Source organism: Marmota marmota, unplaced genomic scaffold (genome assembly GCF_001458135.2).
Source record: "Marmota marmota marmota unplaced genomic scaffold, marMar, whole genome shotgun sequence".
Taxonomy (NCBI): Eukaryota; Metazoa; Chordata; class Mammalia; order Rodentia; family Sciuridae; genus Marmota; species Marmota marmota.
The window spans coordinates 10759715-10772986 of record NW_026000243.1 but is presented as its reverse complement, the minus strand read 5'-3'; the positions used below and the strand labels follow the sequence as shown (position 1 = coordinate 10772986).

The 13272-nt window shown below is 47.2% G+C and overlaps 1 protein-coding gene across 5 annotated transcripts in view; it reads left to right on the top strand.

The window, feature by feature from the left end:
- Positions 1-13272, top strand: part of Igsf9b (immunoglobulin superfamily member 9B) — a 59096-nt gene that overhangs the window by 13468 nt on the left and 32356 nt on the right. For 4 of the 5 annotated variants that reach the window (XR_007344701.1, XR_007344700.1, XR_007344699.1 and 1 more), the window contains exons 4-12: positions 5527-5678; positions 6014-6131; positions 7276-7417; positions 7733-7878; positions 10475-10617; positions 10907-11047; positions 11132-11248; positions 11531-11681; positions 12798-12921. Coding sequence is in view for 2 of the 5 variants with exons in the window: in XM_048796245.1 (XP_048652202.1) it covers positions 5527-5678; positions 6014-6131; positions 7276-7417; positions 7733-7878; positions 10475-10617; positions 10907-11047; positions 11132-11248; positions 11531-11681; positions 12798-12921 (1234 nt within the window). In the remaining 3 variants the exon portion in view is untranslated. The remainder of the gene's footprint in view (positions 1-5526; positions 5679-6013; positions 6132-7275; positions 7418-7732; positions 7879-10474; positions 10618-10906; positions 11048-11131; positions 11249-11530; positions 11682-12797; positions 12922-13272) is intronic. The other variant, XM_015499065.2, reaches the window with a different exon arrangement.

Below are 13272 nucleotides of genomic sequence, written 5' to 3'. Positions count from 1 at the left end.
ATCTGTTTCTGGAAACCAGGAGGGCTAATACTAGTGTCATTCCAGCTTTGGGATATTAGTGCTACCCCAGAGAGTGCATTCCCTCTCTCCAGTGGAGTTCCTGGAGTCTAGTATTAGTGTTTTTAGGTTGATACTGTGGTTTCTTGTTAAATATATTTATTTGGGTAATAAGTATTGAGGGCCTATTATGCGCCTAGCCTTGCACCAGATGATGGGTAAATAACAGTAAGGAAACCCAGACGCAGTCCCTGTTTGTACACAGTTTACCAGCTAATAAAATGTAAGAATCCTGGCAAGAGGAACAATTTTAATGGCTGTCAGTTATTTATAGCTCAGGTTAAATGGATCATGCTGCGTACAGATGTTTTTCAAATATCCATATGGGGGCAAGGGAGCTTGAGTGAACTTGCCCAGCTCCTTTGTGTTGGCTGAGGCTGGGGACCTGGGTCTATGATGGTGATGTCACTAGAGGCTGGGTCTTCAGGGTCTCCTCAGAGGGAGAATGTACCCTCTGTGTCTCTGAGGGTTCTTATCTGGGAACAGATGCTCTGGATAGAGAAAGGATAGAGAAGAAGTGGTCTTCAGAGTGGGAGGGAATGGCATATTTTATTTTTGTTTTGCTTTGTTCTTTTGGACAGATGCTTATTCCTCTTTATTCAACTGATGACAAAAATGTATTCAGATCCACTGTAGACACCACTCTGGTTATTGAGGCTTTGACAGCACATGTGCTTAGATATGCCACATACAATGTAGGTCTTTCTGGTTTGGATTCTGATACTATAGCTGCTGTGGTTGGAAAAGAAAAATTAAGAGTTGTTCCTGGCTTGGAGGCTTCTCTCAGTATTGATCTGCCTTGAAGGATGACTCTGTCCTACCTAGTAGGGTTGGATCAGACCCATACTCTTTCTGAATCTGAGAACCTATCCAGGGTCTTGGAAGAACAAAGCCTGCTATCTATCTATCTCTCTATTTATTTTTTCCCAGGCTGGGGATCAAACCCAGTTTTGTGCATGCCAGACAAGCATTCTACCACTGAGTTATAGCCCCAGCCCTAGAACAGAGTATTTAATCAAGAGTGTTGGCCCAGAGGACAGGAAATGTTAAAGATGGTAGCCCTAGGTCAGTGTTGGCTCAGGCATTAGATGTGGTTATTTCCTGCCAATCAGTCTGAAGAGGCTAATTGTAGACAGATTTTAAATCTTGGATGGTTTGTCCTTACCACCCAGCAAGATTTTGAGTCACTTCATTTTGATGCCAGCTGTTGTGTGTGCAGTGAATGCAAACTCATCTTAATATTAGCCCAGGCAAAATATAATTAGGAAGGTGAATCTGCTGCTCAAAGTTTCTCTGGTTGAATAGCAAGCCAAGAGTCCCCACATTATTTCCTTTCTCTCCAGGGCCCTTTCCTAAATGGTTGGAACCTGTCTAGAGCTGCTGCCTCCTTTTCTTTTGCATCATTCTGGATGGTGGTGTCCATTTCAGAAACCTGAGATACCAGGTGTTCAGTTGACACATGGTGGGAAAGTAGAATCTAGTTTGGAAATGTATGTTTTTTTATTGTATGTGTTTCTTAGTTTGCACCAGTGGGAGTTGATTCTTAGGAAGTTTCTAACTGCTCTGAGTAGAATAACCATGGACCATGACCCATAAAAGAGTTTAGTTTATTTCATGAACTCACTATGTGTTAACTATGTTATTGTGGACAAGTTAAGTTATGTCACTGAGCTTCAGTTGCCTCAGGGGGAAAACAACAACAACAACAAAAAACGATGTCTATTTGCACAGTTGTTGTGAGGATTCAATGAAATGCTGTGTGAGAAAGTATCTTGCACAGTGTCTGGAACATTAATTACATATGGGTAGTTATGGATAAAATGCTGGCCACCCTCCTTCTCAAGAGATAAAGCCAGTTAAAGGTGTAGTTAGCAAGGATGTCAGTCTGGAAGACGCAGAGGACTTTGGTAGTCTAAAAATTCTCATGAATTCACTAATAGTTATCTATTCAAAACTTCTTTTTGAGTGTCCAGTTTATGGCAGGCTCCAGGTATATGGCAAGGGGCATGACCCAATTCTGGCTTTGAATATCCTTCAAACTCTAGAGACAGTCAAGTCCAGAGATGATTGCCATGTGGCTTTGGGAGCACATAGGAGGGACAGCTTCTTAGAAGAAATAGCCTCTGTTCAGAGGCTTGGCTGGTGAGAAGCATCAGCCAGGAGCAGATGGGAGGTTGGGAAGGCAACTCCAGGAAGAAGGAGCAGCATGTCTGGAACCCTTGAGTGAGGAAAGTGGCTCTCCTCATTCAGAGAGTGCAGGCTGGTTGTTCATATGGAAGCACTGGGCAGGAACGCCAAGCATGGTACACCATCTGCTCCACGCTTGAGAACCAGGGCTTAATGATAGAACAGTTTGCTATAACCAAGAAGCTTATCTGTGAAATGGGCAGAACAGAACAGATGCCTCCCAATAGCAGAGAAAGATCTCTCTCCTCTTATTCCCCCTTTCCCTTCTTAACTGAATTCTGAGGTTCCTCCCATCATGAATATTTCTATTATGGAACAGTCTAAGTGCTAGCATTCTATTTCTTCTGAACTAGAAGGTTTAATGTCAGGCATTTTTTTTTTTTTTTAAATTTTAAACAGGATCACCTTGAGAAATTGAAAGGCCAGTGAAAAATTAGAATTACAAATTGTCTCATTCCCCTTCTGTGCTTTCTTTGAAGACCAGTTGGGTGGAAACAAACCCAGTTATTTCTTTATCATATATAAAATACCCCAAAAGCTCAAGCCAAGTCTTGCTTTAGGTTGGCAAATTACTTGGAGGAGAGGCCAGCCTGTTTCTAACCTGCACTATTAATTATAGGGCACTTGCAAAAAGAATTAAGCTTGGAAATGCAGCTGGCAAGCTAACACCTAATTCAGTAAATAATCGAGAGTCAAACCATTATTTTCCTGAAAACTCGAAATTGTTCAAAGTACTTTCCTGATTAGCACCTAAATAATAAAGTAATTATGTAATTAGTAATTAATTTGTCACTTCAGGACGTAGTTTAATTTATTATCTTTTCTTTTAAGCTTGAGACCAGAAGTAACAGAGGCTATGGCTGTATTAACTGTATTTCAGGGAGCAGGCTGGGTGAGGATGGCTCTGTTGGAGATGAGCACATGTTCCTGGGGCCTAGGGGCTAGGACTCCAGAATCCCTTTACAAGGATTTGAAATGATTTTTTTGCCATTAGTCTATTATATTCTTAAATGCTGGCTGACAATTGATTTTCTCAAGAATATATATTATGTATGCTTTTGATTGTGATGATGTGTGCTTCTTGTCTTTTTTTTTTTGGGGGGGGTGCAGTTCCAGGGATTGAACTCAGGGACATGCGACCATTGAGTCACACCCCCAGCCCTGTTTTGCATTTTATTTAGAGACAAGGTTTCACTGAGTTGCTTAGTGCCTTGCTTATGCTGAGGCTGGCTTTGAACTCACGATCCTCCTGTCTCAGCCTCCTGAGCCTGTGGGATTATAGATGTGCACCACCATGCCCAGCAAGTATGCTTCTTAATACATTCCATCATCCCTCTTCAAATGCCTCCTGTGTCTCTACATTGAGCCATGGGGCTTTGAAGATTATAGACCAAGGTGATCTTTCCATGGTCTTGCTCTTAAGAAGTTTTATGTATTTAAATTTATGTTGGAAGAAACCTTCATTCATTTGTTCATTCATTTTACTTATTCTTTCATTCAACAAATATTTGCTAAGAACCTTGTTTCATCCAGAAATGGTGTTAAAAGCTAGACATTCAGTGGGACTGCAGAAAAGGTGTCTGTTTTCAGGGAGCCACTATTCCCCAAAATTGGGACTTATAAGAAACATGTAAGCAAATACATGTATTTGAACTTGGGAATGTAGCTCAGTTGTAGAGTGCTTGCTTACCATGTATAAGGCCTTGGATTCAACTGCAGTACCACAAAAAAAGAACAAAACACACACACACACACACACACACACACACACACACATATATATATATATATATATATATATATATATATAGATGTTAGTTCTGATAAGTTCCTTAACAGAAATAGAACAGTGCAAGGGAGCAGGGAATTCTAGAAGTACTATCTGAAATGGACTGATTAGGTAAGGCAGAGGTAGCATTCAACAGACTTGTATGAACAGGAGGAGTGAGATATGGGTATAGAGTTCTAGAGAGGACCTCAAATACATAAGACCCTGAAGTTGGAAGTTCTTGCCACATTGGGGGAAGACTAAGAAAGTGATGTGTCTAAAGCACAGGAGGGGATGAATGTTTTAGGAGAAGAGGTTGGGGCTGGTCAGGACCAAATTCTAAACTCTTGTGATGAGTTCTAAGTTCAGGGCTGTGTGGATGAGAGGGAGCCCCTGAAAGCTCAGTAGCTTCAGTAGCTCTCAGGGAAATGATAAGTATGGAAGTAATAGCAGAATAACTATTTAAAAAATACGTTTGTATTTTATAAGATCCTTTTCACAAACATGATCTCATTTATTCCTCACATCAATTCCAGAGGGTGGAGGTTTTAGGTAAAGCCCAGAGAGGTTGAGGAACCAAGGTTATAGCAAGTGGCAGGCCAGCAGTTGAATTTGGATCCTGGGCTTTGGGTGCCTTTAGAGGTGCTCAGAGTGGCTTGCTTTAGGGCTGGTATTCAGAAATTGGGGCCATCCCTATCTTGCCATTTTGGAACATCCTAGAACCAATAGTCTAAGGGTTTAAGATTTACTGGATGACTTCTATAAGCAGCTCAGGTGATGGGACTGCGTCTCTTAAAAGTTGATTATACAAACAGGATGGAGTTTTAGTCACATTTCAATGCAGGGGAAAGATAATCTGGCATAATCAGAGGACAGTTATGGAGGGAGTAACCTGCAGAGGGAGCTGTTCACCTTTACCTATGGAAGCCAGATAGGGTGGCAGATAGATACTTTTCTCTGCAGAATCTGGGAATTTAAGATTATTTTTAAATTAGCCTTGGCCTGGGATCTGTTTTAGGTCTGGATGGGGCTCAGATGGCAAATGTCCTAGAAATATGAGGGCCTGGCTGAGCTGGAATGCAGGAAGTATAGTTCCTATGCATCACGATAATCCTGAGTGGAAACACTGAAAGGTGGTAGAAAATTTTGGGAACTTAGAGAGCTGTCTTGTGTATGTCATTTACCTAGTGCTGACTATGGCAGCTTCCCTGTAGTAGATGCTCAATAAATATTTTACTGGGAAGTATTTAAGTTTGGTAGATAAATCATAGAATTTGGATCCTGAGCTTTGGGTGCCTTTAGAGGTGCTCAGAGTGGCTTGCTTTAGGGCTGGTATTCAGAAACTGGGGCTATCCTTAGAGCCAGACTGAGATTGGATCCCACATCTCCCCTTCCCTATGATATCCCTGGGCAGGACTTTCCCCATCTCCACTTTCATTGTTCTGCTGAGTTGCAATGAGAGTTCTGTATGGGTGGGCTGGTTCCATTCCTCACCTTCGTGGTCTCCTTTGCAGCCCCTCCCACCTTTACAGAAACACCCCCCCAGTACATCGAGGCCAAGGAGGGTGGCAGTATTACCATGACCTGCACAGCTTTTGGGAACCCCAAGCCCATCGTCACCTGGCTCAAGGAGGGAACGCTCCTCGGTGCTAGTGGGAAGTACCAGGTGAGCGTGGCTATAGGCTGGGACTGCTGTAGTCACTCTTCTTCACCCTCCCTCCCTACCCTTCTCTCCCCCGCAAGGCAGATGACTATTGACACTACTGTGCAGGTAGAAGGTGGAGGCAGAAAAGCCCACAGCCTGGCCTGGCTGCAGGCATCCCCTCTGGGTGTCTTGGAGGGAGACAGATAGATAAGGAGGCACCTACTCTCTGGATCCCCTGATGCATGTGTTCCTGGGACCTTCTCCAGTCCAGCTTCTTTTCCTGTATCTCTCAGCCTGAGGGCTACATTTGTGGGGCCCAGAGGTGGGTGTGAACTGTGTTTGTTCTCCACCCCTAGGTGAGTGACGGCAGCCTGACGGTGACATCAGTCAGTCGTGAGGACAGAGGCGCCTATACCTGTCGAGCATACAGTATCCAGGGGGAGGCTATGCACACAACCCACCTGCTGGTACAAGGTAGATGGACTATTTCCTCTTTTCCTCCTGAGCTCTTGCAGGGGATGCCCAACCCTGCTGAGCTACAGTGGTATTTTCCTGGGCTATAGGTTTCATAGCTGGGGGTGGTGGAGATACGGGCAGACCACAAAAGCTGGACAAAGGCTCCTGTATCACACATAGCTCACTGGTTGCATCTTTCATCCTGGCCTGCCTGGGAAAGAGCATCACACAGTGTAGCAGGGAAGCACTGTGCTAAGTGGATTTCTGGTTTTCCTCTGTCTGGATAGCATCTCTACCATGCCTGCACCTCCTCAAAAGAGGAGACCTCCCTTGGGTTATCTATCCATTAGTGATGGCATCAATAAATAAAGATAAGGATTTGATCCAAGCCCCAGACATTTAAACAACACCAAGAGCATTTGGCAGAGCTGGGTCTGTACAGTCAGCACCGAGAGATGCCACTCTGTCCAGCCTTGGTCCCAGGAGTGCCCCAGAAGGGTTGGATACTCACTGCCCAGAATGTGTGGAATCCTGTGGTGAGGTTTTTGCCTCTCCACCTACCACCTGCTGGAGGGATAGGGAGGGTTGGTGGCAGCTGTGTCTGGCTGAGAGAGTGGCTACAATAGTATTTGCTCCTTCTGTCCTAAGGGTTGAGCAGCAGCCAGGGCCAGAGGTCCCTCTATAGCTTGGCTGGAAGCTGCCCCTCTCAGGAAAGAGCTGGCTGCAGCTCTGCCTCTCTTTCCCATAGCAAGTACCAGGAACTGCTGGAATTTCACTCTCCCTTCAGCCCCCAGCCTCTTCTCTGCTGAGTTGCCATCTTTACCTCTGGCAACTAAGCAGTCACAAGGCTCTGTCTCCTCCAGAAACAAGATTATTCTTTACTGCAGATTTTTATAAACCAGACTTCTTCCCTCCTGCATGTCTCCTATTCAAGCTTTGCAGGAAGGGTTTGTGTGTGGGGTGGATAGATGGCTGGTCTGGGAACATGAGGGTGGGATAGAGGGAGGATGCTTGAGCCTGTAGTGGCTAGAAGTCTTTGTGACAACTATTCAGGCTGTACTGCCCATAGTGCTCCTCCCTGACCACCTCAGACCTTCCTGGGAGGCTTGGTGTCATTGCTCTGCCCCATCAGGAGGTGATGTTTGTTTCCTGTTCTCTCTAGGGCCTCCTTTTATTGTTTCCCCTCCTGAGAACATCACCGTCAACATCTCCCAGGATGCTCTGCTCACCTGCAGGGCAGAGGCGTATCCCGGCAATCTCACCTACACCTGGTACTGGCAGGATGAGAACGTCTACTTCCAGAAGTGAGCAGCTCACAGGGGTTTCCCAGATCAGCAGGGGGAAGGGGCTCTAAACATGGGCTTTGCAGGCTGCCTGTGGGCTCCAGAGACTTGCAGAAGGGGGGAAAGTGGAAAGTCTGGGTCTTGTGTCTCACATACTCAGGCCAGTCTTTGCATGAAAGGACCATGAGAGAGGGACTCGAGAGTGACAGGAATAGTGGGTCTCCTTGCTGCACCTAGGGGAGGTGAAGGCAACCCTTGCTTGAGTGTTTGCTATGAGATCCTCTTCTCCCACCTACCAATAGCACTCGCCTCCTTGTTTCCTTGCTGGCTTTGCAGCGACCTGAAGCTGAGGGTGCGCATCCTAATTGATGGGACGCTGATCATCTTCCGGGTGAAGCCAGAGGATGCTGGGAAGTACACCTGCGTTCCTAGCAACAGCCTGGGGCGCTCCCCCTCTGCCTCGGCTTACCTGACTGTGCAGTGTGAGTAGGGGTGAGGGAGAGCATTTGTGGGTGTTCCAAAAGATTCAAGCCACATTACCCAGATTGGAGGCTGGAGGATAGCTAAGACTAAGCACCTTTCAGGGGAGTGTGGATGGAGGAAAGAACAAACCAGGACAGGGCTAACTCTTGCTAGGCATCTTCTATGGGTCAGGCATCACTATGTGATCATTAATTCATTGCATCAGCCAAGCATAGGTCTGGTTCAAGGATAATCTGAACTTCTCTTTGAACAATTTCCCTTCAGAATAGTTGTTCTGGCATTGAATTCTATACCTTGAACCAGTCACTGTTGGTTGATTTTTCTCTCAGGTTTTTAAGGGAGCACAGCTTAGAACCAGTACAGGGTTAGTTTTTCTGCCAGCCTCACTCTGTCTTTCCACACTATGGCCAAACCTGGGGTGAGGGGAAGAGGACCCTCTTCTGGAATAGGTTGGTCCATTTGCCATGCCTGGCTCCCTGTGTCTGCCTCCTTGCTCCTTTCCAGGGCTGTAGAGATCCCAAATGAATGAGCCTCATTCTTGTGCCAGAACGATTGAGGCCCTCTGTGTGAGCACAACAATTCAGTTTGCTAATCTTTAATACTTGAGTGTCTTTGGTTGCTTTCCCACCCCCTGGCAAGCTGAGCATTGTGAAAAAGACAGAGAAAGAAGGATGAGTAATGAGGATTAATATCCTCTTTTGATTTGTGGATAGCCGCATCACTCAGACAACAAAGGCTCCACAATGTTGCTGTAGGTGACAGACACTTCATCATTGGAGGGCTGGTATGGGAGAATCGCATACACCCAAGGCACAGAGTGGCAGGAGTGAGAAGTATAGCAGTCTGGAGACAGGCTGGCCCCTAGTCAGCCTAGGAGCTGAAGAGAAGTAGAGGAATAGTTGTGGCCCGAAGAGGTAGAACTCCTCCAACTCTGCTGCACCAAGCTGAGTGTTTGGGACACAATTGCCCTTGAGTGGCCAAGGTAGTGGAGCCAAGATGGACCTACTGAGCCTCATTGAACCCCTCACCTCAGACTTGTATCATCTTCTCATCTCTGTGGAATGACTACGTGGGATGGCAAAGGTCTCTGTTCTCCAGTTTTACTGACAGCAACTTGAAAGGACTTGTAGCATGGTATAGTATAAGTTCCAAGCTTTAAAGTGCTGTGACACCCAGAACATTGGGTGAAAACCTGACTAGTAGGTGAAGAAATTGCTCCTAAGTGACTTGGGATATGTCCAAGTTGTCCAGAAGCTGAAGATCCTGAAGGAAGGAGCAGACTCCATCTCATAGATGTCTCCTATCCCTCTGGGCTGTATGCAGGTGTGCCACCTGAACAAGAAGATGGCAATGACTGTGGTGGACAGGGGTGTGAAAAGGGGTGGTCTTCAGAAGGATGATGACCCTAATTAGGATGCAGATTCCATGCTGGAAGATGTAGGCCATCTTTCTGCTGGGAGAAGTGTTTGGTTTCCCCATCTCTCCCCAGCGCCGGCACCACCACCTACTCCCACTTGTCCTTTTTTACCTCCTTCCTGCCTTCAAAGAGAATCCAGGGGGCTGAGATTTACAGGTGGGTGAGAGGATCTTTATTTCTGCTGAAGATCAGCGTTCAGAGTATTTCCCATTCATAAACCCTTTGAAAACCTTGAAGGAAAAAAAAAAGACTCTATCATACAAAAGTAGGAAGCTATGTCTAAATATATAACTCGGCCTGGTATTTATGTAATGCTGTTCTCTGAAGAGCTCAAATGCTTAAAAGTTACCAGCTCATTCATCCTCACAGCCTCCCTAGTTCTGGATCCTTCTCCATAACCCTTGGAGGGACTGGGGAGAACTGAACGGAGGTGACTCAGCTGCATCACAGGGATCCAGGGCCATTATCTTCTGTCTCAGAGCCTTTCATCTGCTGTGGCCAGGGTTGATTCTGCATTTCAACTGCAGAGGCCAATGACAAAACAGAGGCAGAGGGAGCTGAACAACCAGCAGAAGGAACAGAGAGGAGAAAAAGGACCCACTGTGATTACACCATGATAGCCTCATGCCTAGAACTGAAGTTGCTATGTTGGCTCAGGATGTGCAGAGAGAGCCAACTGCTTGCTGCTCAAGAGAGACCTTGGGATAAAGAACTATAGGGGAAAGACATGGCCACTGTTGGCTTTGAGGTTCAGAATTTAGGGGCTGAGGGAATTGGACATGGAGAATATCTGTGAATTGAGGAATTTAGGAGAACTGAAAACTGGGGCCTTTAAATGCCACCAAGCATTCTTTAAAAATGCTTAAAGTTCTTAAAAACATGGTAGATGTGGCAGACAAAAGTCTGCAGCCTGACCTGGCTGGCTATGTGTGCCCCCTGGGCCAGAATTTCCAGAGAGCTAGGTTTATTGGCCCCCATTAACCATTGTGGCCCTGGCCCATAATGCTGTGTTGAGCACTGAGGAGCCATGTGGTAAGTATTTGCTGACTGCTGGATAGATATGACGGTGTGCCTCGCAAGCACAGTGCCTTTTGTGTCCTGGCTCATCTCCTGCCTAGATTTCTCATCTGGCTTTTCTCATAGAGCTCTTCTCTCCCACCCACACTACCCCTTTGCAGACCCAGCCCGTGTCCTCAACATGCCCCCTGTAATTTATGTGCCCGTGGGAATCCATGGCTATATCCGCTGCCCTGTGGATGCAGAGCCACCAGCCACCGTGGTGAAGTGGAACAAGGACGGCCGCCCCCTGCAGGTGGAGAAGGTGCGAGTGAGATGCTTGTTGGCATTCAGAATGAGAAGTGCCTTTCTGATCCCTTTGCTAGCTCTGGGTTCTGGTTCTCTGCCAGAGCTCCTCCATCTCTAAAAAAAAAAAAAAAAAGATTAAAAAAAAAAAAAAAAAGTCCCACAGAGGTTTGGCTGTTTTCCCAGGGCACCTAGGTGGCGCCTGCCCTAGGCTGTAGCTGCTGTTCTGTCCTGTGCTCTGTCTGGAGTGGTGGGTCAGAGCATCCGCTCCCTGACCACTGTTCTCTGCTCTTGTCTGTCTCTGGCAGAACCTGGGTTGGACCTTGATGGAGGATGGCTCTATCCGAATTGAGGAGGCCACAGAAGAGGCTCTTGGCACTTACACCTGTGTGCCTTACAATACCTTGGGGACCATGGGCCAGTCTGCACCTGCACGGCTTGTCCTGAAGGTGAGACTCTAGGGCTGCATGTGGCTTCATGAGCGGGGGGCACCTGAAAGCCCAACTTCACGCACATGCCTTTGCTTCCCTCAGGATCCCCCGTATTTCACGGTGCTACCAGGTTGGGAGTATAGGCAGGAGGCTGGCCGGGAGCTGCTCATCCCCTGTGCAGCTGCAGGGGACCCCTTCCCTGTCATCACTTGGAGAAAGGTACCTGGGCTCTTGATCTCCTGGGCTGTGGTGTAGGTGGGAGAACCCAGTGACCAGATCTGCTCTGGACCCACTCTAATGGGTCAGATGTGAAGCCAGATGTTAAGGGGGATGTAGATCAGTGGGTGATCTGAGAAGGAACAGTGGGAGGGTGTGGTTCCCAAGGGCCTGGGGATTGTCCTTCAACATCCTTATCCTCCTCAGACTCTTGAGCTATTGTCTGCTCCTTTCCTAACCTTGGTCTCTGCTCCCACGTTTTCCTTGTCCTCTTGTTTGGCCAAGGTAGGGAAGCCCAGCAGAAGCAAGCACAGTGCCCTGCCCAGCGGGAGTCTCCAATTTCGTGCTCTGAGTAAGGAGGACCACGGGGAGTGGGAATGTGTTGCCACTAATGTGGTCACAAGCATCACTGCCAGCACCCACCTCACTGTCATTGGTATGTGAACAGTGGGCTGGGCGGGGTGGGTGGTAGGGCAGAGTTGGGTCTGGGCATTGGACACCAAAGGGGCATTCTACTATTCATGCTCTGCAGCTATCCTTCTTAGGTCAGTCCATCCTTGACCCCAGAGCCTTTGTCCTCTGCAGGCTCTGTAAATGAAGGTCCACATGAGTCTAGTTCTTGGGAAGGACAGGCAAATAAATGTACCTAGAAACCCACCTGATAAAAAAAATGCAGCTGTGTGGTCAACAGGGACACTGGAGACTTGGAATTTAAAGAGCTGTGGGAAAGCTGGTAGAACTGAAATGAGGGACAGTTGGGCCATGTGGCATGTTGGACAGGGAAACAAGCTGAGGCCTGAGGGCTCAGCTGGCATAGGAGACTGGTGCAGGAGAAAGTGACTGGTATTCCTATTTGCAGGCATTTCTGGGTCTGATTGCCTATGGTGTGCATCCCCAACCTCAGCCTGTCTCCTTGTAGCCTGTCTGTTCCACTGGGTTCTGAGCCATAATCATAACTATGGCTAACTGTCTCTGAGCATTCACCTTCAGTGTTGCGCTCTGAACCAACTGGTCTGCATACCTAGTCATTTACAACCTGGGAGGTGGGAGCTGATGAATCCCCAGGTTACATTAGAATGAGACTGGTGTGGACTTAGCACATTGATCAGTGTCATATAACAGGTGGGACCAGGATTCAGACCTGAGTTGCTGTATTACCTGCCATGTTGGGTTGTCTCACACCAGTGTTTGGATGTAAGGTGACTCTTTATAGGAAGTGACACTTTTTGTTTGCTCAGGACCTCAGAGGAGCACAGGAGTTTGGCCTGGGTTGAAGAAGGTTCAGATTACCCTTAGTTCTATACTCAGTTCAGGTGGCCTCTTGCTAGTGAGACTAGACTGCATGGTGAGATAGGCTTCTCTATCTGATATTGGTAGGGTCGGGGGGGTGGGTGGCAGCACCTCAGAGATTCCACTTGTCTTCAACCATTTGAGGTATTGCATGTTGGTACTCTATACTTTGGTCTCTCTTGAGTTCCCTGCAGCAAGATTATGGGTGCCCAGCAAATGGGTTCAGCTCCTTTCAGTCTGAGAGGTCTCCCTTGGTCTCCAGGCACCAGCCCCCATGCCCCGGGCAGTGTCCGGGTCCAGGTCTCCATGACAACTGCCAACGTGTCCTGGGAACCAGGCTATGATGGAGGCTACGAGCAGACATTCTCAGTTTGGTACGGACCTCTGTGAGTCAGCCCCGCATGCTTTGCTCTCTGCTTCTCCCTTTCCTGTCCAACACAGGCAGTCCTGGGGTGGGTAGAGGGTCCAAGGAGATTTTGGGTCTGAGCCTGCTAGCCCTGTAGACAGCAAAGTGGGTCAGACAGTGACTAGGTTCTTATGGGCTCTGGGGATTCATAAGGGATTCAGCACTCCTGAGTTCCCACCCTGAAGATTAGGGAAGTCTGTTTGAGCCTTTGCGTAAATTGTCTGTGACCCTCCGTAGCTCTTTCCCAGCTTGAGATAAATCCCCCACACCTGTTGTGTCCTCCCTTTCTTTCTTTCTTTTTTTTCTTTTTTTTTGGACTGGGGATTGAAGA